The sequence below is a fragment of the Myxine glutinosa genome, chromosome 4, assembly GCF_964187855.1.
Source record: "Myxine glutinosa chromosome 4, kmMyxGlut1.1, whole genome shotgun sequence".
NCBI lineage: Eukaryota > Metazoa > Chordata > Myxini > Myxiniformes > Myxinidae > Myxine > Myxine glutinosa.
Window position 1 is genome coordinate 150706895 of NC_136264.1, and position 23333 is coordinate 150730227.

At 41.9% G+C, this 23333-nt stretch overlaps 1 protein-coding gene and 1 long non-coding RNA gene across 2 annotated transcripts in view; one reads left to right on the forward strand and one right to left on the reverse strand.

The window, feature by feature from the left end:
- Positions 1-2294, reverse strand: part of LOC137425401 (fish-egg lectin-like) — a 54673-nt gene extending 52379 nt beyond the window's left edge. The window contains exons 1-2 of the mRNA XM_068113803.2: positions 2226-2294; positions 889-964 (exon numbers count right to left, since the gene is read on the reverse strand). Coding sequence (XP_067969904.2) covers positions 889-964; positions 2226-2283 — 134 coding nt within the window. The 5' untranslated portion in view covers positions 2284-2294. The remainder of the gene's footprint in view (positions 1-888; positions 965-2225) is intronic.
- The window catches only part of LOC137425404 (uncharacterized), a 35265-nt gene continuing 13196 nt past the window's right edge, over positions 1265-23333 (forward strand). Inside the window, exon 1 of the long non-coding RNA XR_010984110.2 lies at positions 1265-1385. This is a non-coding gene — a long non-coding RNA (uncharacterized LOC137425404). The remainder of the gene's footprint in view (positions 1386-23333) is intronic.

Here is a 23333-nt window from a genome sequence, read left to right on the forward strand (position 1 = left end):
AAAACTGTAATCATGTGCATTTGCGGTGGAAAACATGTTAAACTTTAAAAAATTTGCTCTATAAATCAGGAACCACTGGGAACCTATAACCAATCCCTCTTCTCCCCATTAAAACAATACAACGGCATACATTCTCTGGATTTGCCTCACCATTCACGGATTTTGCCTCGACATTCTCGGTTTCGTTCCTCTCCATTCGTGGATTTTCACGACTCGGGAACCTAGCCCCCCTTTTTCCATTGAAATAATGCCCCCCTATTCGCGGTTTCGCAAATCGCGGGATTTTCCAGGAACGTATCCCCCGCGAGTAGTGGGGTCCCATGGTATGGGACCAGGATTGAAATTGATGATATATGAGCAGGATTGAAAATAACAAATTGACATATTGTGGGTAAAATTACATACCCAAACTGGCAATTAAACCCAGGTCCTCTGGAAAACCATACCAGTGTTTTGTCATTTGAGCTATCTGACTCCAGGGAAATACGTATAAAGAACATGGATATAGCTCAATTCCATAATTGCTTCCCCTCCAGGGAAACACTTATAAAGAACATCGATATAACTCAATTCCATATGGAACTGTGTGTTTTGTGTTTGTTTATGACAAAATATAATTATAGTATTTTGGTTGGTCTTCGGGTTTTCAGATCGGTTAACTCTAATGGTTTCTACAGGACGAGTTGAACTTAAAGGTTTCTATGGGTTTCAGACCAGTTGCATCAAATGGTTTTTATTGGGTTCAACTGAATCTTGTTCGGTTTCTACTGGAAACTCCACTGGTTTCTGATATTTACATTCTCAATGTAATTATCATAAAAAATGCAATATACATCATTTAATAACGATATCCATGAAAATCACCATTTGCTGAACAAAATTGTTCACCTAATGGCGAAGGCTTGTCCACCGCCTGCATCCACAGATAGGAAGTCAGATCCAATTTCTTGAGAACACTCAAGGGCTGTTGAGACATTAAGAGAGCATATTACAAACACGTATGTACCACAGTCAGATTGGTGCAGAGGTAATGCACTTACCTTTGGGTTATCTATTCTTGATTCAATTCCTTGACGCGACTAAGAATTGTTTGAATGAGGCTTCATAGACAGGGCATTTCAGAACAAAGTGTGTCGTTCTTAAGATTGATGTTAAGCTGAGTGTCCTGTGTGCTCTCATTACTTGGTGTGTGTTGAAACATCTCATGGTGTGTTTTTAATGAAGAATCAGCAAGTTATCGGAGACACGCTCAACAAATTCCAAATGCTGGTCCAATTCACCTTCAGTCGAATGTCAAGCCTGGTCAGCTGGTTCCTGAATTAATTGAGCCAAAAAAACCTCTCAGGCGGACCCCAGGGAAGGTATTTCGCTGACTCCACAACAAGGTGAGAATATTTGGCCCATTAAAGAAGTAAAGGTAGAGGTAGTAGACTTGCACCAAACCATTCATTCAATCATCCTCTTTTTATCACTTTTGTGGAATTGTTTCCTTGTGTTTGTCATTACGCTTCCCTCACTTTAGTCTCTAAAATGTACTGCTCATCACCACCACATGCACTCAACTTGCATATCGATTATCTCTTCTAGGCACACCGATTCTTTCCCATTTTGTTCTTCTCCGTACCTTTCTTCTCCGTACCTTTCTTCTCAATTTTGTGTTATTTCTCTCCTCGTGCATGTCACCTGCCTCCCCATACACTCCGTTGGTGTGTCAACTTGTTGACCTTTAATTGTCTTTTATCTGCTCAATTAACATAGACCAATGTGAACATGTAAAAAAAAATATCCCTGAGTGGGCTGACGGTCATGTCTTGAAGTTGGAGTTCAGAACTCTGCTGATTTGGGTGTTTTGTCATAACCCGTCCACAACATTTTGCTATATATCGCTTTTGGCGTGACCTCTGAATGGTGAAGAATCACTCAAAAAATTATCGGATCCAGATCCTTTTCCGAATGTTCACCAAAATCTAATCAATTCATCCTTGTCAAATATCTAACCTGTCCACCAAGTTTAGTCCGAATCCATCCATAACTTTTTGAGATAGCCTCCTGACATAGACAGAGAGACAGACGTGGTAAAACATAACCTTCGGTGGTGGCGGTAACAAACACTGCACAATCACAACACGATACCATGGCCATAATTAATTAAACAATTCAAAAACTTGCCAAGCAAGGATCTGCATCCCAGGTTCAACTTTAAAAAGCAAAATGCCCTCATTTACCTCGCACTCCGGAGAGAGTCAGAGACAAATAAATTGCAGCCAGTTTGGGAAGCAACATGTTTGTTACACCTCCAGGTCACGAAATTCGAGAAATAAGGTCGACAGGTGTGCGACTGCTGGTTTATAAGATGTGTTGTCATTTGTAATTTAATCTTGATCGATCTAATTTCACATCTAACATATCACCATTAAAATGAAAGGATGACACCTTGGTTACTTCCTGATAATGGTCGTATGTTCTTTCAACAATGCATCATTGTTTTTGCAGTGTTATTTTGATGGTTTTCAACACTTAAGGGAGAAAAAATCATATCACGTTTTGCTTTTGTTTCCCTCGTTTGCAGTGGAATATTTTCTCTCAAAAATCAGTCCTTATTTTCCTTCTGGAATCTAGATACCAAACAGGGGGAAGGGATATTTGCATAGCTGTCCGGATCCGAGGGCAGGGAGTTGCTTGATACAATGGTAGTCTGTTTCACCACATGTTTGCAAGGAAAGATATGCAGATTGCAAAACAAGAATGAGAGCAAGGTTGCATTTCAAGGTAATTAACCTGACAATGGTCAGAATTCGTCCTCCGGAGGAGTCACAGAGAATGTAGAAACATCACCCACAGTTTCAGGAATGCAGAGCATTGTTCATGCAGATTAGGCCTTTATGGCCGACATCTCGACGCCATTAGTCAAAGAGTTTTATATCAATCCCCTTCCAACTAACGACATCAAAACATTCATTATATATATATATATATATATATATATATATATATATATATATATATATATATATATATATATTGTTGCGGATATGAGGATTGTGTTTTTTTTTTATGGTGTGTATTGTATAGTAAATTGTTGTAAATATCACCCTCTGTAAAATGTAATGATTCCTTGTAAATACCTCCGTAGTGTAAAGGTCAAAGGGCGTCTCGGTAGTTATTCCATGAAACACCACATTGCAGGACCCGATAAAACCCTTGTTCAGTAGCTTATATCTTATTATGTGTCTTAGGGTAAGGCTGTGTCTCCCATTAATTTAAATACTCCATTGCACCAAGTGAAATAAGAATAGGTCCCCTTTCATTTCTTTTCAATGGCCAACTGCATTTTGGGCGGTTTTCTTCAACCACCATTGGCCACGAGGCAGGGTTGGGGAAGAAAGGCGTGTCTCCACCTCGTCATAGAGGGGAGGAGTGAGCCAGCCCCGAACAACCAACCGAGCACGAGGGGTTTGGTTTGAGAGGGCAGAGGAAGAGCGTTTGGGGGAGGTTCGCAAAGGTTGAGGGGCGGGGCCTATATAACCTGCCGCGGGGGCGTTCCCCAAGCAGATGAGCTTTTACAGAGGAGAGACGAGTTCAAAGGAAAGAGCTGGGTCGTCAGAGCAAGAGTGCGTAGAGAGGTCCATGACAAGAGCTGAGTTGGTCGTCAGGGGTGGTCAGTGGTTGCGTTGAGTGGTTGCGTTGAGTTGTCGGTGGAGAAAGAGTGGTTGGACAAAAGAAAGAGAGAGGAGAGAACCCGTCACGCCAGACCCCCCACCAGCGCGTCGGCTCCGACCGTGATCCGACCCGTGATCCGACCCGTGATCCGACCCGTGATCCGACCCGTGATCCCGCGCACACGACAGGATCGGTGGCATCAGCGGCCGTCGAGGTCCAGCCCGACGTCCCGTGCGGGATCAAGCTCCAGCCAGCTCCGTGCCGTCCTCCCCCTCCAGCCACACACCTCCTTCCAGCCAATCCACTCTGCAATTCCCCGTGTGAGTCGTCTTTGTTTGTTCTGTTCTGGGTAGGTAATTAAGCTTGTATAAGGAATTCACTGTGCCACCTGCGTCTCATGTCCCTGTACATAATCGTGACTGCTCCTTTTTGCTTGTGTGTGTAAATAATAAATCCCGTTACTCTTCTGTACGTCTTCTTCCTCTTTGCATTCGGTCGCTTTAGAGTTTTCCCGATTGAGTAGCTGTGGCGCGATACGGCCAATGTTTGGGTAAATCGGGTTTTAGTCAGGGAACAACTGTTCGGCCGCGGTTACACCACCGCTCGGTAAAAATAACATCTAATCCGCGGACCGTAACAAATTGGTAGTCAGGAGTTGGGATTCGAACCTGGGACTAAATTTATTTAGCCCAAATTTTGGACACCAATTGTGTTATTACAGTAACAAATTGGTGTCGGGGAGTGAGATACGAGGCCCGAAGCGCGCTTAACGCGCTCAAAATTACGAGCTGCTGGAAATTTGTGTTGTAAAGCAAAACCCGAATTTTGAAATTGCGCCATGGCTGGTCAAGGCGACGGGATGCCGGTGGGAGAAATAGAGATAAACGGGGTGGAATCGACCCAGGACCTCAGGGAAATGTATATGGAGGATGTGGTTGAGGGGGTATCAGGCGCACAAAATGGCGTCCTTGCGCACGTGGGTGTAGCGGCACCAAATTTTGCTGCGCCCGCGACCGTAGCAGCGCCACCGGTGGATTTGAACCTTTTTATGATACAAATGAAGGCCCTTATGGACAAGAATAGTGAGCAAATAAGGGACGAAGCAAGGGCTCAGAGTGAGCGGTTGGGAAACCAAATTGTGGGATTGAGGGCTGATAGTGAGCGAATGAGGGACGAAGCGAGGGCTGATAGTGAGCGATTGGGGGGCGAAATGGGGAACCGGATGGATGCTCAGGGTGAGCAATTGGGGGTAATGAGGGACGAAGCGAGGGGTACCGGTGAGGGATTAGACAAGAAATTTGAGGGATTAGACAAGAAATTTGAGGGATTAGACAAGAAGTTTGAGGGGTTAGACAATGGGATAGAAGGGATGAAACATGGGTTAACGGGGGTGGAAAATAGAATGGCTGCCCAGGAGAATCAGATAGAGGGGGTGAAAAATGGGTTAATGGGGTTAGAAAATAGGATGGAAGACAAATTGCGGGAGATAGGGGAGCAAGCCGCCCGAGAAATTAAACAAATGGGAGAGCAGATAGAGGAGGTGAAAATCGGGGTAGAAACCAAATTGGATGCTCAGAGGGATGAATTGGGACAGATGAGGACGGCATCTACAAAAGAGAGGGAGGAGATGAAAGAGGAGATACGACGAGGTGTAAGTGAGGAGGTCTCGGGGGTACGCGAGGAGGTAAAGCGAGGTGAAAAGCGTATAGAGAAAGAGGTGAGAAATGGGATGGCAAAGATACAAGGGGGCATAGAGGACCTGACGGAGGAGGTGGAACAGCTGAAGGAGGGACAGACGGAGTTAGTGGAGCAGGTTCAAAGGAACACTGCGGTACTAGGAGCGTTAAAGGCGACACAAAAAGAAATTAAAAATGACTTAATAGCGACACAGAGGCAATGTCAGATGGTACGTGAGGGACTGACAATGAGGTTGGACGAGGTGACAGAGGTAATGGAGACAAAGGACCGGCAGGTGAGGACGCACATAGAGACGGTCAAAATAGCCTTAGAGGACGAACTTGAGGAGACGCACCGGGAAATAAAAGAGGTGAAGCAAAAATTAGAGGAAGTGGAAGAAGAGGTGAGTGAAATTAAGAAGAGGCGGACAGAAACTAAGAGAGAAATACAGGAGGAGGTGATGGAATATGTACAAGGTCGGTGCTCAACTCATAATGGTGTGCTCACTAACCAAATAAAGAGTTTGCAGGTGGTGAAGGAGGTGCGGAGACGAGGTGCCAAGGTGAGTGGCGATATACGTGGAAATGTATATGATGTGAGGAAAGCTTCAGTCGGCTTGGGGGTTGATTCGGATCCGGGTGTTCGTGAGAGGCCGTTGGTGAAGTGTGCGACAGGTACGGTGTGCGAAGGAGGAGGTGTGCGAGAATGTCCGACTCTGGGGTGTGTGAGGAAAAAGTGCGCGCCGAGGAGTGAGTGTGCTGTCGAGAGTGAGTCGGTCGTAGCGCGTGTGCGAGGGAGCACATGGAAGCGCGTAGTGAGGAGTGTTACAGAGGATGTAACGAGAGAGTGTACACCTGTGGTGAGTGTTACGGAGGAAGTAACGGGAGAGTGTGCGCAAGAGAATGCGCGAGAAAGGTGTGTAACGGACAGGTGCATGAGGAAAGAGTGCGCTGTCGAGAGTAAGGGTGAGTGCACTGTCAAGAGTGGAGGTGAGAGTAGTAAGAGTGACACGGAGCGTGAGTTGGTTGTGACACGTGAGAGAGGATGTACACCTGGAATGGAAGGATGCACACCAGGAATGGTAGAGCATGTGTGGGAATGCACACTTGAGTTGGTCGTGAGGCACGTGGTTGGGTGTGCGAGTGAGAGCACACCTGTGATTGTCACGGAGGAGGTGACCGAGGAGGGGGCGCGAAGAGGTGTGTTGGTGAGGTGTGCGAACAACGAGTGGGTGCAAAGGTGTGAGGTGGTCAGGTGTGTGACCAAGTCTGTGAGTGGAATGAGTGTACCTGGGTGTGTAAGAGAAGGTGCAATGACCAAGAGCAGGGAGACGGTTGGACGTATGAGCAAGAAAGGGGTAGCGTATGCGTGTAAGCATGCAGGTGAGGCATCGACGGTAACCGGTGTGGAAGTGTAACTCAGTGTAACGTATTGATTGGCCCTGGTAACTCATTGATTAAATCTGGTAACGAAGCAGAATGTGCATGAACATGGTAATCTCTTGAAACACCTGGTCAAGGCCCCAGGCTAGAGCACCCTCCTACTGTGTAAATGGAAATCACAGCAGGAGGGGAGCGAGTTGATGCCAGGACTTGGTGCAATGCATGACCTCGGGGCATCAGCGGAGAAAGGATTAACGTTTCAGCGGACAGAGGATTAAGTCCAGTTTGTCCATATAAACTAGAGCAAACGTGGAGTCGACAGTACTTGCTACGAGAAGCCCTGACCAACGGGAGTGGCGGAGCGAACACCAGCCGAACGAGAAGGACCAAGCGAAAAGAGTTAACCTGATCCATTATATTATGCGGTATTATTTGGTAAATGGAATGAAGTGAATAACCAGTTAATAAACCAGACCCTTTGTAAACCTGTGTCCGGTCATTGGAGTCCTGAGTCCACCACTACAAATTCCACAACAATCTGGAGGCACCGCTGACATCAATTGTACAAACAAGTCTTCTTTAAAAGGTCTTTAAAAGGTGAGTGTGTCTTGTTTTGTCCAATATGATTTACGAACTTGGAAGTTATGTGTACATACATGGGGGAGCAGGTGGTCTGGGGCTTCCTTGCGCACCGATGCCGCGATATAAGTGGCGTGACCCATCACGAATGGTACTTCGATAAACAACACGATGATAATTCGTTTTTTTTCTCTAAATGATTTCTGTAAATACGTATTTTTGCGCTGGTCATTAAGGGTCTTGCTGTGACCTGGAAGCAAACGGAGCAAGCGTGCACCTTGCGACCGTTTGCTTCCAGGACGTGTAAGGCCGGTACACTCGTTTACCCACCCGCACACGTATAAAGTACTTCTTTTTTTTGCTCTTGTTCAAAGCACTCGACTTGCTCGGCGCTCGGCGAGCGACAGGGAACCGGGAAAGGGAATTATATTTATATATACTAGGGCATGCCCGTACTATATATAAGCTAGGACGTGCCCGTACGTGGGTGCCCGTTCCTTGCCAAAAAAAAAAAAAAAATTTGTGTAGGGGTGTGTGTGTGTAAACATCCTAGGGCATGCCCGTACGTGGGTGCAAAAAAACATGCGTGCAAACAACAACAACAAAAAAAAACTTTGAAACCACGTGGCAGTAACGACCACAGAACCCCCCCCCCCTCTATTTACATGAATGGTTTGGTCCATTCGCAACGACCACAGAACCCCCCCCCCCCCTCTATTTACATGAAATGGTTTGGTCCAAAGCGAACGGCTTGCGGTGTTTGGTAAAGAAATCGCCATAGCTCGGTAACTACTTGTCCGATTAATTTCAAACCTTGAAAAGGCACATCCTCGGGTCCCCAGCAATATACCTGGCAAGTTTCAAGTATATCGGACCGGTAGTTGTCGAGAAACAGCGGTCACAGACAAACATACACACATACACACATACACACATACACACATACACACATACACACAGAGATTAATGGAATTATAGATAGATATATATTTCCAATATGGTATTGCGACAAAAAGGCTTATATCTTTGGAAACGACTGGTCGGATTTAGACAAATTAAAACTCGTTCGATCAACAAATAAATTCATGACAGACAATCCCACCTAATGCCGGTCCAGAATTACTATGAAAGATGGCGATTGGATCAAAATTGCATACCAACACTCCCTCACTGTCCCTCATTGTCCTTCATGTCCATTCCGGCACCCTGTCTCCTGCTCCCGTTTTTTTCCCTCCCTTTACTTCCCATTGGTGGACGTTTTGCGAGAAGCAAAGCGTTTTGCAGGAAGATAAATAGCATGGGTGAAACAAAACCAGTGCTGTTGTGTTTTTTTTTTTTTTGACGAAATTTGCCAGATAAATAGCATGGGTGACACGACGAAATGATTGGATTTTGGTTCAGGTCCGAATCCAGATCCGGCCTATCAGTGGGATACAAAACATAAACTGTTCACCAAGGCGGAGATATAATAATAATAATAATTCTGTATTATTTAGTTAACCAGTTTGTGTGAAACCTCAACCTAAATATAAAAATTGATCTGCTTGGTGTTAGTTTAAGGGCTGTTCCAAATTTATCCTGATTATGAGAGATAATTACAGGAAATGTGTACTGTTCTTGTTGTGATTATGAGAGATAATTACAGGAAATGTGTACTGTTCTTGTTTGTTGAGTATGAGAGATAATTACAGGAAATGTGTACTGTTCTTGTTTTATGAGTATGAGAGATAATTACAGGAAATGTGTACTGTTCTTGTTGTGATTATGAGAGATAATTACAGGAAATGTGTACTGTTCTTGTTTGGTGAGTATGAGAGATAATTACAGGAAATGTGTACTGTTCTTGTTGTGATTATGAGAGATAATTACAGGAAATGTGTACTGTTCTTGTTTGTTGAGTATGAGAGATAATTACAGGAAATGTGTACTGTTCTTGTTTTATGAGTATGAGAGATAATTACAGGAAATGTGTACTGTTCTTGTTGTGATTATGAGAGAGAATTACAGGAAATGTGTACTGTTCTTGTTTGGTGAGTATGAGAGATAATTACAGGAAATGTGTACTGTTCTTGTTGTGATTATGAGAGATAATTACAGGAAATGTGTACTGTTCTTGTTGTGATTATGAGAGATAATTACAGGAAATGTGTACTGTTCTTGTTGTGATTATGAGAGATAATTACAGGAAATGTGTACTGTTCTTGTTTGTTGAGTATGAGAGATAATTACAGGAAATGTGTCCTGTTCTTGTTTGATGAGTATGAGAGATAATTACAGGAAATGTGTACTGTTCTTGTTGTGATTATGAGAGATAATTACAGGAAATGTGTACTGTTCTTGTTTGATGAGTATGAGAGATAATTACAGGAAATGTGTACTGTTCTTGTTGTGATTATGAGAGATAATTACAGGAAATGTGTACTGTTCTTGTTGTGATTATGAGAGATAATTACAGGAAATGTGTACTGTTCTTGTTGTGATTATGAGAGATAATTACAGGAAATGTGTACTGTTCTTGTTTGTTGAGTATGAGAGATAATTACAGGAAATGTGTACTGTTCTTGTTTTATGAGTATGAGAGATAATTACAGGAAATGTGTACTGTTCTTGTTGTGATTATGAGAGATAATTACAGGAAATGTGTACTGTTCTTGTTGTGATTATGAGAGATAATTACAGGAAATGTGTACTGTTCTTGTTGTGATTATGAGAGATAATTACAGGAAATGTGTACTGTTCTTGTTTGTTGAGTATGAGAGATAATTACAGGAAATGTGTACTGTTCTTGTTTTATGAGTATGAGAGATAATTACAGGAAATGTGTACTGTTCTTGTTGTGATTATGAGAGATAATTACAGGAAATGTGTACTGTTCTTGTTTGGTGAGTATGAGAGATAATTACAGGAAATGTGTACTGTTCTTGTTTTATGAGTATGAGAGATAATTACAGGAAATGTGTACTGTTCTTGTTGTGATTATGAGAGATAATTACAGGAAATGTGTACTGTTCTTGTTTGGTGAGTATGAGAGATAATTACAGGAAATGTGTACTGTTCTTGTTGTGATTATGAGAGATAATTACAGGAAATGTGTACTGTTCTTGTTTGTTGAGTATGAGAGATAATTACAGGAAATGTGTACTGTTCTTGTTTTATGAGTATGAGAGATAATTACAGGAAATGTGTACTGTTCTTGTTGTGATTATGAGAGATAATTACAGGAAATGTGTACTGTTCTTGTTTGGTGAGTATGAGAGATAATTACAGGAAATGTGTACTGTTCTTGTTGTGATTATGAGAGATAATTACAGGAAATGTGTACTGTTCTTGTTGTGATTATGAGAGATAATTACAGGAAATGTGTACTGTTCTTGTTGTGATTATGAGAGATAATTACAGGAAATGTGTACTGTTCTTGTTTGTTGAGTATGAGAGATAATTACAGGAAATGTGTACTGTTCTTGTTTGATGAGTATGAGAGATAATTACAGGAAATGTGTACTGTTCTTGTTGTGATTATGAGAGATAATTACAGGAAATGTGTACTGTTCTTGTTGTGATTATGAGAGATAATTACAGGAAATGTGTACTGTTCTTGTTGTGATTATGAGAGATAATTACAGGAAATGTGTACTGTTCTTGTTTGTTGAGTATGAGAGATAATTACAGGAAATGTGTACTGTTCTTGTTTGATGAGTATGAGAGATAATTACAGGAAATGTGTACTGTTCTTGTTGTGATTATGAGAGATAATTACAGGAAATGTGTACTGTTCTTGTTGTGATTATGAGAGATAATTACAGGAAATGTGTACTGTTCTTGTTTGTGAGTAGATAGATAATTACAGGAAATGTGTACTGTTCTTGTTGTGATTATGAGAGATAATTACAGGAAATGTGTACTGTTCTTGTTGTGATTATGAGAGATAATTACAGGAAATGTGTACTGTTCTTGTTGTGATTATGAGAGATAATTACAGGAAATGTGTACTGTTCTTGTTTGTTGAGTATGAGAGATAATTACAGGAAATGTGTACTGTTCTTGTTTGATGAGTACGAGAGATAATTACAGGAAATGTGTACTGTTCTTTCTTGTTTGTTGAGTATGAGAGATAATTACAGGAAATGTGTACTGTTCTTGTTGTGATTATGAGAGATAATTACAGGAAATGGGTACTGTTCTTGTTGTGATTATGAGAGATAATTACAGGAAATGTGTACTGTTCTTGTTTGTTGAGTATGAGAGATAATTACAGGAAATGTGTACTGTTCTTGTTGTGATTATGAGAGATAATTACAGGAAATGGGTACTGTTCTTGTTGTGATTATGAGAGATAATTACAGGAAATGTGTACTGTTCTTGTTTGTGAGTAGATAATTACAGGAAATGTGTACTGTTCTTGTTGTGATTATGAGAGATAATTACAGGAAATGTGTACTGTTCTTGTTGTGATTATGAGAAATAATTACAGGAAATGTGTACTGTTCTTGTTTGTTGGGTTTTGCTGACGTTTCCACAACGTCGCTACAACGTTTCACTTTCGTTGTTGCAACGTTTTGCTCCAACGTTTTGGGGACACTCAAAATGTTAAGTGAATCGGATAAGAATTCAGGAATTATTTCATTATTAGCGATTAATGAAGTACTTATTTAATTAATTACATTGCTTATTAAATTACAGTAATTACATTACAGTAATTACCTGAGGTAATTACAGTAATTACAGTTCCGGTAATTACAGTAATTACAGTAATCATTACAGTAATTGCAGTAATCTTATTACAGTAATTACATTACATTAACTCAGGCACCTTTTGAGTAAGGAAGCTGATATTTGGACATGACACTGACCGAGTGATGTGGCTGTCAAGGAAAATTTTGATTTATTGATTAATCATTTAATAAATTAACTCGTTGATTTATAAATGACTTATTTAATTAAAAGTCCTCAGAGACACATCTTCGGATGAAATACTTGCAGATTGGTTATGCTATGAGCCAATTGATTAAGGAAAATATTTTGTGATGGCCATATTGGCAATTTCGTGGCCATATTCGTGGCAACTCAGTTAGTGCCACTGCACCTTTAAAATGCATCCCTGCGTTCATTTTTCAATCGATTGAGTTGAAATTTTGAACAATCGGAGCTGGACTGTCGTTGTTAACGACTCTAGCACGCACTCGTCCAATCAGGATGGAGCGGTATGGTCCCCGGATTATCACTGCTCGCAGTTATAATTAATTTTACTTTTCTCTTGGTCATATAATTTTGAAGACATGCATGTCATGTCATGATAGAGGAAATGTTTGTTCTGTGAAACGGAATAAATGTTGTTTATTTGTGTGGGTGTGTATTTTTGTGTATTTGGATATATTTTCACGACTAATTCCAGTTATCGTCCGGCAAAATGTCTGCTCGTTCTTTTTCCTTTGAGTCGTAAATTCCTGTTGAACTCTCATTAAAATGCGGAATTAAGTACGCTGTGTGATGATGGAGATCCTTGATGACGAATCAGGAATAGTGAATGAGCAAACAAATATCACGGATGGTACGCCGGATAGGGAAAATGTAGATGAAACCCCTTTTGCTCAGGTGCTGTGCAGCGCTGCACAAAGATCCATATGAGCGGGGCCTGGGTGCTGTGTAATTAGTACACAAAGAACCAATTACTAGGGTGCTGAATAAACACAAAGATCCATTTTTGGAGCTGGTTCTCCCGGTGCTGTGATTTATTCAAAGAACCAAATCTTGTAAGAATTAAGATATGATTTGTCGACATTATAAATACTTTAATATATGTAACGATTTTGTAACAATCATCCTGCAAAAGGTCTGCTCGTTCTTTTTCCTTTGAGTCGTAAATTCCTGTTGAATTCTCATTAAAATGCGGAATTAAGTACGCTGTGTGATGATAGAGATCCTTGATGACGAATCAGGAATAGTGAATGAGCAAACAAATATCACGGATGCTGCGGCTAGAGCAGTGGAAGCGATTTTTGAATTGTTCAATGATTATTCGATATTGTTATGACTTATTGTCAATAGGTATACTAAGTGGCCATGAGGTAGCCTGTTGCTATGTACAGTTTTATTCTATTGTTGATTATACCACATAGCTGTGGTGATAAAGGAAATGTTCGTTTAAATAGATGATTATGATAGGACCATGACTATAAAATCATGATGATTATTATGAATGATATCATAGGGTTCAAATGCAGAATGCTGCATGAACTTGGGAAAGAACTTTCAAGCCCTATGGGATAAATTGGGTATTACAAGCGATGGAGTTTCAAAATTTAGCATGATTGAAGGAATGTGACAGTCCCATTTCAGGAGTTTTACGAAATTTATATTGCCAAGAGATTTTGGGTACTATTAAAAGGAAAATGATGAGATATTTTTCCCAAAGAACTTTAATATCTGCCATCCATTTTGGCTGTCTCACGAATGAAGGATGAGTTGCCTTTAGTGGTTGCAAAGAAAATTTGTGGAGACCAGGCAAAATGGGGAAATATGTCAGATATGACCCTAGGACAGGACGGTGATTCATCAATTAACATGAGGTACGAACCAGAGGTGACGGTCAATGGATGGACCTGTCCTGACATCATTGGGGAAAGGGCTTATGCAAGGAGTCATCCAAAATGATTAATTTGATTTATAGATGAATATTGATGAATTAATTGAAATTGAATAATTGATTGAATTGTTAATTGATTGAATTGTTAATTGATTGAATCTAATTGATTGAATTTAATTGAATAAATTTAACTGAATAAATTGAACTGAATAAATTGAATTGAATATATTGATTGTTTGATTGATGAAAATGCGGTCTCAAGAAAGAAGCTTTGATATCTTTGTGAGATATTATCAATGTGGAGACAACCTGGGAAAATTGAGCAAGGTGGTGAGTTTATATACAGATATATATGTGCGGTTACCATTGTGTGATTTCCCCGTCAACAGAGCGGACACCTGAGGATTCACCCATTTCATACTGACCCTCCGGCTCATCTGCAAATACTGATCTGTCAGATTGGATTGTGCAAAAGCCACAACTGAGGGAGACTCTCTGGAAATCACCGTGTGAACAGGTGGAGAGATCCTTCCTGGAGGTACGAGTGAAGCTTTAGAGGAACCTGGAACAAGCTACAACACATCCAATGCTACTTTGATAAAAGGCAGAATGGGAAATGGAGCCTGCAAGAATACACAAGGACAACCAGAGATTCCACAAAAAGGTACTTGTACACATCATATGTACGACCGTTATGGTGCCGAAGCTATAAGGCAGGTCGAGAATTGGTATTTGTGGACAAAGGGACATGATGAGGAGTTTCCAAGAGATGGTACATTTGAGCGAAGTCGATTGGAAAGATTGGAACAAAGATTGAAAGCCAGGAAGAGACAGAATCTAACGGTAGACTGGCTTGCATTCCATCTTTGGGATGGTGAATCCAGACAACGGGAACAGCAAGAACGGATAACGGATCTAGAACTTAAAATAAAAAGGATACAGGATACAGTGGAGGAGACAAATGCACAACTGCCCTCGAAATTAGGAATGAAAGTGACGGTTGTCCCATCTGATTTCCAGTTGTCTCCCCAAAAAGGACGGTACAGAGAATTTTTTCGTGTTTCAGGAGACGAGAGATTGCAGTGGCAACTCAGGGATGTAGAGATGCAGCCCAGCAATACAAATGCACAGGTGCACAGACCAGAAAACGACAGAAACCGGTGTTTCGAGTGTGGAAAGATGGGACATTGGAGAAGAAGATGTCCGTACATCAACAGGAGGACAAGGTCATGGGGCAAACCAAGATCAAGGGTACCAGTGCGTACCGGTACCTCAGACAATGATTAGGCCTTCATTGCTGCAAATCCCAAATGATGATTGGCCTCAACAGATTCGATTACTGGACAAACATGAATAACTGTCGATGATTCTTGGGTCTGAAAAGTTTTCGGAGCAAGAATTATTCATTCTTTCTTTTGCTTGTAAACAAATTAGTAATTAATTGATCAAATGCCGAAATTGGATCTTTTATGTTGGGCACACAATTTTAAATTTACAAAGTTGGAACAATTGCTTTGCAAATTTTTGAAACTAAGTGACAAGAGTCACATGATGATCAGGTGGGAATTTCGGACTAGTGTTCCGCATGATTGATAGGTCAGTGGTCGACTGACATGCAAATGGGTGTGTAGTCAAATTAGGATAAATTATGGTGGGAACTGAAAGGGTAATTTCAATGTGACATTATAGGGGTTTTCTAAGAATAAACTTTTTGGTCTATTTGTGTATTAGCATTTATAAAATTGAAGGACAAATTTTATGAAATTGAAATAAAATTGACACCCATCTTGATCTGTAAATAATGGTTCCAACGCAAACAAATACGCATAATGCATGTGTGTGTGTTTATGTGTGTCAATGTTAGTGTTTTTGTTTTTTGTTGTTTTGTATATCAATCTTACAAGATTGTTGACACCGACAGTGTGCCTGTCTGGAAATGGATAGTTTTATGTGGATGGGATTGGGATATGTGGATGGGATTGAATATCCAGAGAATCCGTAAAACAAAATAGAAATATAATTTGATTATGAACATTATCTCTTTTGTCAAGGGAAATGGAATATAAAAATTTGATGTGCTGGGTTATGAGCAGCCATTAGTTAATAGTAAAATTGTGAGTAATTTTGGGATTCCATTTTTGATAGAATGTATATGAGAATAACATCTATTTATGGATATGAGCTTCATAAAAGGAAATGAGGAAGTACAAAATCATCCAAATTTGGGAGAGGTCTTACACTGACTTCCCAGAATACTCTGCTCATGGATTTTTATATATATATAAACTTGAATTTTATCAGCATATAAATTGTGCTGTATGTATGGATGTGTTTTAGGCATAGATGATATGGGAAAATAGTAAAGAAAATTTTGCTGGTTTGAACTATTGTGGGTTTTCAGTTCTGGAGTTTAAACAAAGTCACTGGTTAACAGATGAGAAAGGATAGTAAATAAATTATTCTCTGCTGGGCAAATTAAGTACGATATTACGAAGACTTATGAGAGCTATTGTTCCGCCTTACAGCAGTGGAAAATTATTGGGAAAAATTAGATCCAACATAATGAATCTATAAAAGAATGTGATAGGGATAATATCCTCAATTTGTACTAATTATTTGATTGTGGGTAAAGGAATTAAGTCATCATAGTGGATTGTTAACAGCAGCCTGAAAATGTCCTGAGAGTGTGCATCCATGTAATCAGAAATCCCAGATTTGTTTTTTACAAACAACATTTTGGTAGAGGTCTTGTGTGGAACACTTCCTTGGTAGATAAAAAACGGTACTGCATGCTGGCAGCCACTTTTGCGGCCAGTTAGGCCAAACAAATTGAGAGGAAATTGTAGTTAAATACGTAAGTTACACATGGCTATTTGAAGAAAAAAAAAAAAGGAAATTTGTTGAGATGGGAAACATTTTTCGAAGGTTTATTAAGGTGTTATAATATGACATGTGGCAAGGCAAACTATTGGATGGGAAAATTAGATCTGGCTATAGAATAAATTTATTGACCCCTTGAAGTTAATTCTTCGAATCATTGTTTCACTGGCATTTTTGTTCAAATTGGAAATAGTTTGGTAGAGCTTTGGTTAAAACCTTTGGTTGCGGTATCTTGGAACGAAATGATAAACCATAAGAGATTGATAAGAATAGAAAAAATATGGACCCAAAATAGAAAGTTGGATTCATGCCCCTCATTGCAAACAAGCACATGGAGCTAAGGTGGACGATCCCACAGAAAATGAGGCTGCACCTAGCAGCCCAGCAGAACATTCAGTGGTAGATAAATGATAGTCGTGATTTACAGTCATTTGAATTACATTTTAACACCCCTTGCATTGATAAACATTACATTTTCAACATGTGATATTCCTACTTGGAATAGTGACATTTATTTGCCTACATGACATACAATTACCTGCTGATATTAATACAGCATGAGTGAAAAAATGTATCACAACTACACTCATGATCAGGGGATTGAGTTCAACCCCGGGAGATAGGGGGATCAGGGTAAGACAAATAATCTGATTATGTTACATATTAAGGGATTTTCTTTATTTACCTTTTAGGAAGCTTGTTAGTTTGGTATATAATGTTAAATGTCATCGACATATAACTATGTCATAGGTATGAATATATACAAGGAGTAGCAGACTTGTTTGTTGGTTTAGTAGTTATATTGGCAATTGTTTTAGTGGTGGCTTGCTTGAAAGCCTTAGTGACGGTGTGTTTGAATAAGGTAACCAACAACACGATGATAACGCATGAAGTGACAAATGAGGAAAGAAATGTGGAACCAGAAAAGGAAGACTTTTATGGCGACATAAACAGTAGAATTAAGATAATGGCATAACGACAATGTTATGAGTTGTGTCAATTACAATATCAATGAACTCATATCACCACGAGTGACACACTGTTAGGAAAAAAAGAGGGAAAAGAAAAAGTGGAGAGGAATTATGGTAATAATACATTATGCTTAATTTGTTGGTTTGGGAAAATTGTTGTTGGGAATTAGGTATTCCCGTTTGTGATTGTAATCATATACAATGCTATTCTTAGTTTAGTAATAAAATACATACCTGATTGAATATTATTTGTGTGACGCATATAAATGAATATAACTTTTTGTGTTAAGGAAAAACAACAAATTGTTGAATGTGAAACTGTCGGAAGATATACATGATTATGCTGATTTCATGGTAAGATGCACCCTATCTGATCCAGTGTGTGCGGAAAGCAGATTCAGATGTGACTGAGCATAAAGATAAGACGAGATCACATTTTGGAGGGATTGCTAACGGAATTGGGAAGAAGTTCGAGAAAGAAAATTTGTGGCTAAAAAATGAAGTTAATCGTGGCATACACCCTCTTTCTCAAAGAATGATGAAGACATTCTCCCGTGTAACTTGGAGATGAATGCTTACCTTCACCAAGGAAATTTATGTGACCATTTGTCTGGATCACACTGCAACATATGAAAGAAAGGCGATCACTTACTCTTGTTCGAAGACTTCGAACATTCACCACATCAGAAGTTGCAGGACAACGACATTTTACCTGCAACCTCTGTGAAATGCGGGGACATATGTTATTACTTCACCAACGTCCGGGGAACCAGCATGGAGCTGCAAAAAACGGCTGTGCCCTTGTCACAACAGCTGTGCACGATTCTGCTGGTTGCTCCTGGTAAGGACCATGAATGACCTGAACACCATGGTCCCAACATCAGTGTGGATGCATCCGGCATCCCTGTTCCACATCTTGCTGGCCAATCAACGTCACACCAATACTTGCTGCCCACTCACAATGAGGGAGGAGGCAAGTCGACTACAACTGGGTGAAGGCCTTGTTCAAGGAATCATTATGGTTCACAGCAAAAAGTGGCAAGAATGCTACATGGAGAGAAGGGTCAGTCTATGACTCCGCAGTGTTACCACAACAGCGAAATCCTACACGAAGTAGTGCAGGAGCTATGAAGACATTAGGAGAAAATGTTTCATACCTGGATTCAAACACAAGTGATCAGCCCTTCCTTTCAAACAAAGTCAACATTTGTGTGGAGGCAAACGTTTTTTGCCAGATGGTGCAGATGCTTTACAAAACTTGAAAATGAAGTGAAATTGTTGTATCTTGGTGATGGTGAAGTGTTGTTTTGAAAATATATTTGTGATGCAAATGCAATAGATTGAACAATATGGAAGGAGTCAATGACCAACGAAATGTTTTGTGATTCTTGCAGGATGACGGTGTATGCCTAAGGGAATTTGATTACCAAAGTGATTGATTATTTACTTATACTTGTAATGATGTTTACTAGTAGTGATTGATTGTTTACTTATATTGATGTTTAGATTAATGGTTAATATAAACAAAAACAAAAAGATGAGGGAATTGTGGAAGTGTAACTCAGTGTAACGTATTGATTGGCCCTGGTAACTCATTGATTAAATCTGGTAACGAAGCAGAATGTGCATGAACATGGTAATCTCTTGAAACACCTGGTCAAGGCCCCAGGCTAGAGCACCCTCCTACTGTGTAAATGGAAATCACAGCAGGAGGGGAGCGAGTTGATGCCAGGACTTGGTGCAATGCATGACCTCGGGGCATCAGCGGAGAAAGGATTAACGTTTCAGCGGACAGAGGATTAAGTCCAGTTTGTCCATATAAACTAGAGCAAACGTGGAGTCGACAGTACTTGCTACGAGAAGCCCTGACCAACGGGAGTGGCGGAGCGAACACCAGCCGAACGAGAAGGACCAAGCGAAAAGAGTTAACCTGATCCATTATATTATGCGGTATTATTTGGTAAATGGAATGAAGTGAATAACCAGTTAATAAACCAGACCCTTTGTAAACCTGTGTCCGGTCATTGGAGTCCTGAGTCCACCACTACAAATTCCACAACACCGGGTTAGCGGTTAGAATGACATTTAGCCGAATCGGGCCCTCGGTGCGCGTCGGGCAGCTTCGCGTGCCGCGAGGACCAGCGGGGATCCGAACCACGGCGGGTTCGAAAGGACCGCCGTACGGGATCCACGCTGGGCCGCGCTTGGAACGGCCGCGTCCGTGCTCCGCTAGGCGGAACGGGCAGCCCGATAGGAAGGGTCGTCATGGCGACCCCTTTTTGTTGACGCGTTCCAGCAGGTCGAGATCGGGCCATGGGATGGCTCCGTGCCGAGGTGGTGCGTGGGATCTCGGCCCGGGTAAGCCCCCGTCCCTGCACCGAATGCGGGACGTATCCAGCCGCTGGCACAAAACAACCCGCATTCATTGCTCGGCTTTACGAAGCCGAGCTCTGGAAGTGAATTGGCGCACCGAGAGGCACTAGTAAGTAGACTGTGATGATGAGGATAGTGTTTTGGCCCCGAAATTAGAAAAACAAAATTTGATGATTGGCAAAGGATTGGCAGAGTGATAATTGGTAATGGTACAGTGATTGGCAGATGATTGGCAAATTTTTGATTTGTTGGATTTGGACGAGCAAAATGTATAGTGAGAGATCCCCAATGTGGTGGGATGGCAACTCTGTCATCCCTCACAGCGGGGGGCAAAGGAGCACTAGTTTTATGGGGTTGATGGCAGTGAAAACTAGCCCGGGTGGGTTAGCATATATCGTGTGTAGGGATCTAGCGAAGATGACATTAGGTAACGTTAAGATTAGTTAGTGACAAGGATACCTGTAGTGGGGATGCAGGTAGATTAGTGTGGATGATAATGACGTGGTATGTGCTTAGTTTAAAGGGAAGACGGGGAGCACTAAGTTAGCAGGGCAACAGGTAGTTCAGATGATGCCGTGTGAGTGTTGGAGGTGTATTTAGAAGTGTATTGTGAAAAGTGTATTGTGACCAGGTGTGATTGCACAGGTGTGCAACTGAACAGGTCTATGGAGCAGTGTTTGAGTGATGGTGATGGTAGTGGTGATGTGTATTGTGATGACCAAATGGTCCAGGAAGAGAAGGAGGGTGCAGGTGGCACCAGGTGTGAGTGCACAGGTGTGCACCAACAGGTGAATGGAATAAATGGTTGTGTGGAAGACATGGAGTGTGGAATAAATGGAGTATTGGAATGGATGGTAGTGGAGTGGGTATGGTGGAAACTGTGGAGTGGAGTGGATGGTGCGGAGGTGTGAATAGGGGAAGAGTGGACCCCCATCATGGATACCCGGGGCGGGTAGTGGAAGTGTTAGGTAGAGGGTATAGGTAAATTGTGTTTGGATATTGGCATCTGTGGTGTGGGTGGAAGAATGGTGATTGGATGGGTGCATTAGTGTTGTGGAAATGGCTGGGCGTGTAGCCTGTTAGTGTGTGTAGTTGGTTTGGGCACTCCACCACTGTGAGGATGTCGGCCAGGTGAGGCCGCAGGTGGGCTCTGGGAGCCGGTAGTTGTGGATGGGGCCCGAGGATCCGGAGGATGGACCCGGGTAGCCCAGTGCCAGAGGGCACCAGGGGGTGACAGAGCCAGGAGGGGCCTTCCCCAATTAGATAGGTTAGGGTGAGGAGCTAGGTAAGCTCGGGTGGCAACTACAGTGGTGGAGGTGTGCAGGTGGGTAGACCTGCTGGGAGAGCTACACGTCACAGCCCAGAAATTGTGCAAGGGCACCGGGAGATGAATCGGGGGAGTGAGACCCCAAATTGAGAAGCACCACAGTTTGGTCAATGGGAATTGGTTTTTAGAACCCATAGTGTAAGTTGGCCAATGGATTGGCAGGGAGAGACCCCGGGTAGTGTAACGTGTGTTAAAGTCATTTAGAGGATAGTGAGGATGAAGAATCTCCTTGCACCATCTGCATCCACTCACCTGAGGTGACAGGTACTCCACACCATGCCAGGTTGTTTTGATTATTTTTTATGTGCAAATGTTTTGGATTGTGAGACGCATCATGACGTGGGTGTGACATTGTGCTTTGTTGTTCCATCTCTTCCTTCTTATGAGGATTGATGACGAATTGGGTGATGGCAAATTTTGGATAGAGGGATTGTGGTGACGAATTTGGTGTAGGGGAAATAAGGGGAGACGTGACAGTAGCGACGAATTTGTAAATGTGTAGATTTTGTAAATATGGGGTAAGGGCAAGGGTAATGTAGGTGACAGGGGGGGGTGACATACGGTAGGGACGAGCTTTCTCATTTCGCTCTCCGTACGCATTTCGCCTTGTATTGCCTTATTGACGTGTACCCTTGTGACCTTACCCCTCGCTCATTTGTCTTTCCCCTTTTGTCTCCCACATGACCTGTGCGCCATTGGGCGCCGAGGGGAGCGTGCGTGAGTCGGCCATTGTGCGCCCGGAACTCTCAGAACCAGCTGTCTGCATCGATGCACCACATGATGGACCACATGTCTGTGGCCGAGCACCACTTCTGGACCCCATGGGTTGGGGCATGGCCTCTCTGCTGGAACCGGCCATGAGGGCCCGAAATCTTGCTGGCGGACCTTGGCCACAGGGCACCGATGCCCCACAGGTGAACCACACGTAGTCGGCCTGGTGGGCCATAAATAAATAAAAGGGACACGTTGGGTGCAAGTTTTAATACAAATAGGCCGCCAGCAAAGGAAAATGACAACAACTGGAAGAAATAATAATAGCCAGCAGAGGGAGCCGAAGAGCAAGAGACCACCTGCAGGGTTAGGGGTTGTTGATTTATTTTTATTGATGAACTATGGTGACTGCACCGATGGGTGCTTGAGGGTGTTTTGGTGCGTTTTGGGTGCTTTCATGGTGCATTGATGCAGAGCAGACTGTCTCCCCCCCGCCAGAAAGAACAATCACAGGTCCTGGGTTAGTCTTGTAAATAAAAGTAGTGTCAACTGTAAATAATGCTCCCCACCGTCAGTGTGTAGTTTGAAGACCATTCCGCAATTCGGTTAACTGTGGGCGTGAGTCTGTTAGGCAGGGTGCAATGGAGCAGCGGGACACATTTATTTATGTTTTAAAACTGTCGCACTCAGGGTCAGGTTAAAAGTAGAGGGAACTACACCTACGTGTCACACTAAATTAAAGTTGTAGGCCCGGGAGGGGGCCTAAGAGGAGGAGGGTGCAGCGTTGTGGATATGAGGATTGTGTTTTTTTTTATGGTGTGTATTGTATAGTAAATTGTTGTAAATATCACCCTCTGTAAAATGTAATGATTCCTTGTAAATACCTCCGTAGTGTAAAGGTCAAAGGGCGTCTCGGTAGTTATTCCATGAAACACCACATTGCAGGACCCGATAAAACCCTTGTTCAGTAGCTTATATCTTATTATGTGTCTTAGGGTAAGGCTGTGTCTCCCATTAATTTAAATACTCCATTGCACCAAGTGAAATAAGAATAGGTCCCCTTTCATTTCATTTCAATGGCCAACTGCATTTTGGGTGGTTTTCTTCAACCACCATTGGCCACGAGGCAGGGTTGGGGAAGAAAGGCGTGTCTCCACCTCGTCATAGAGGGGAGGAGTGAGCCAGCCCCG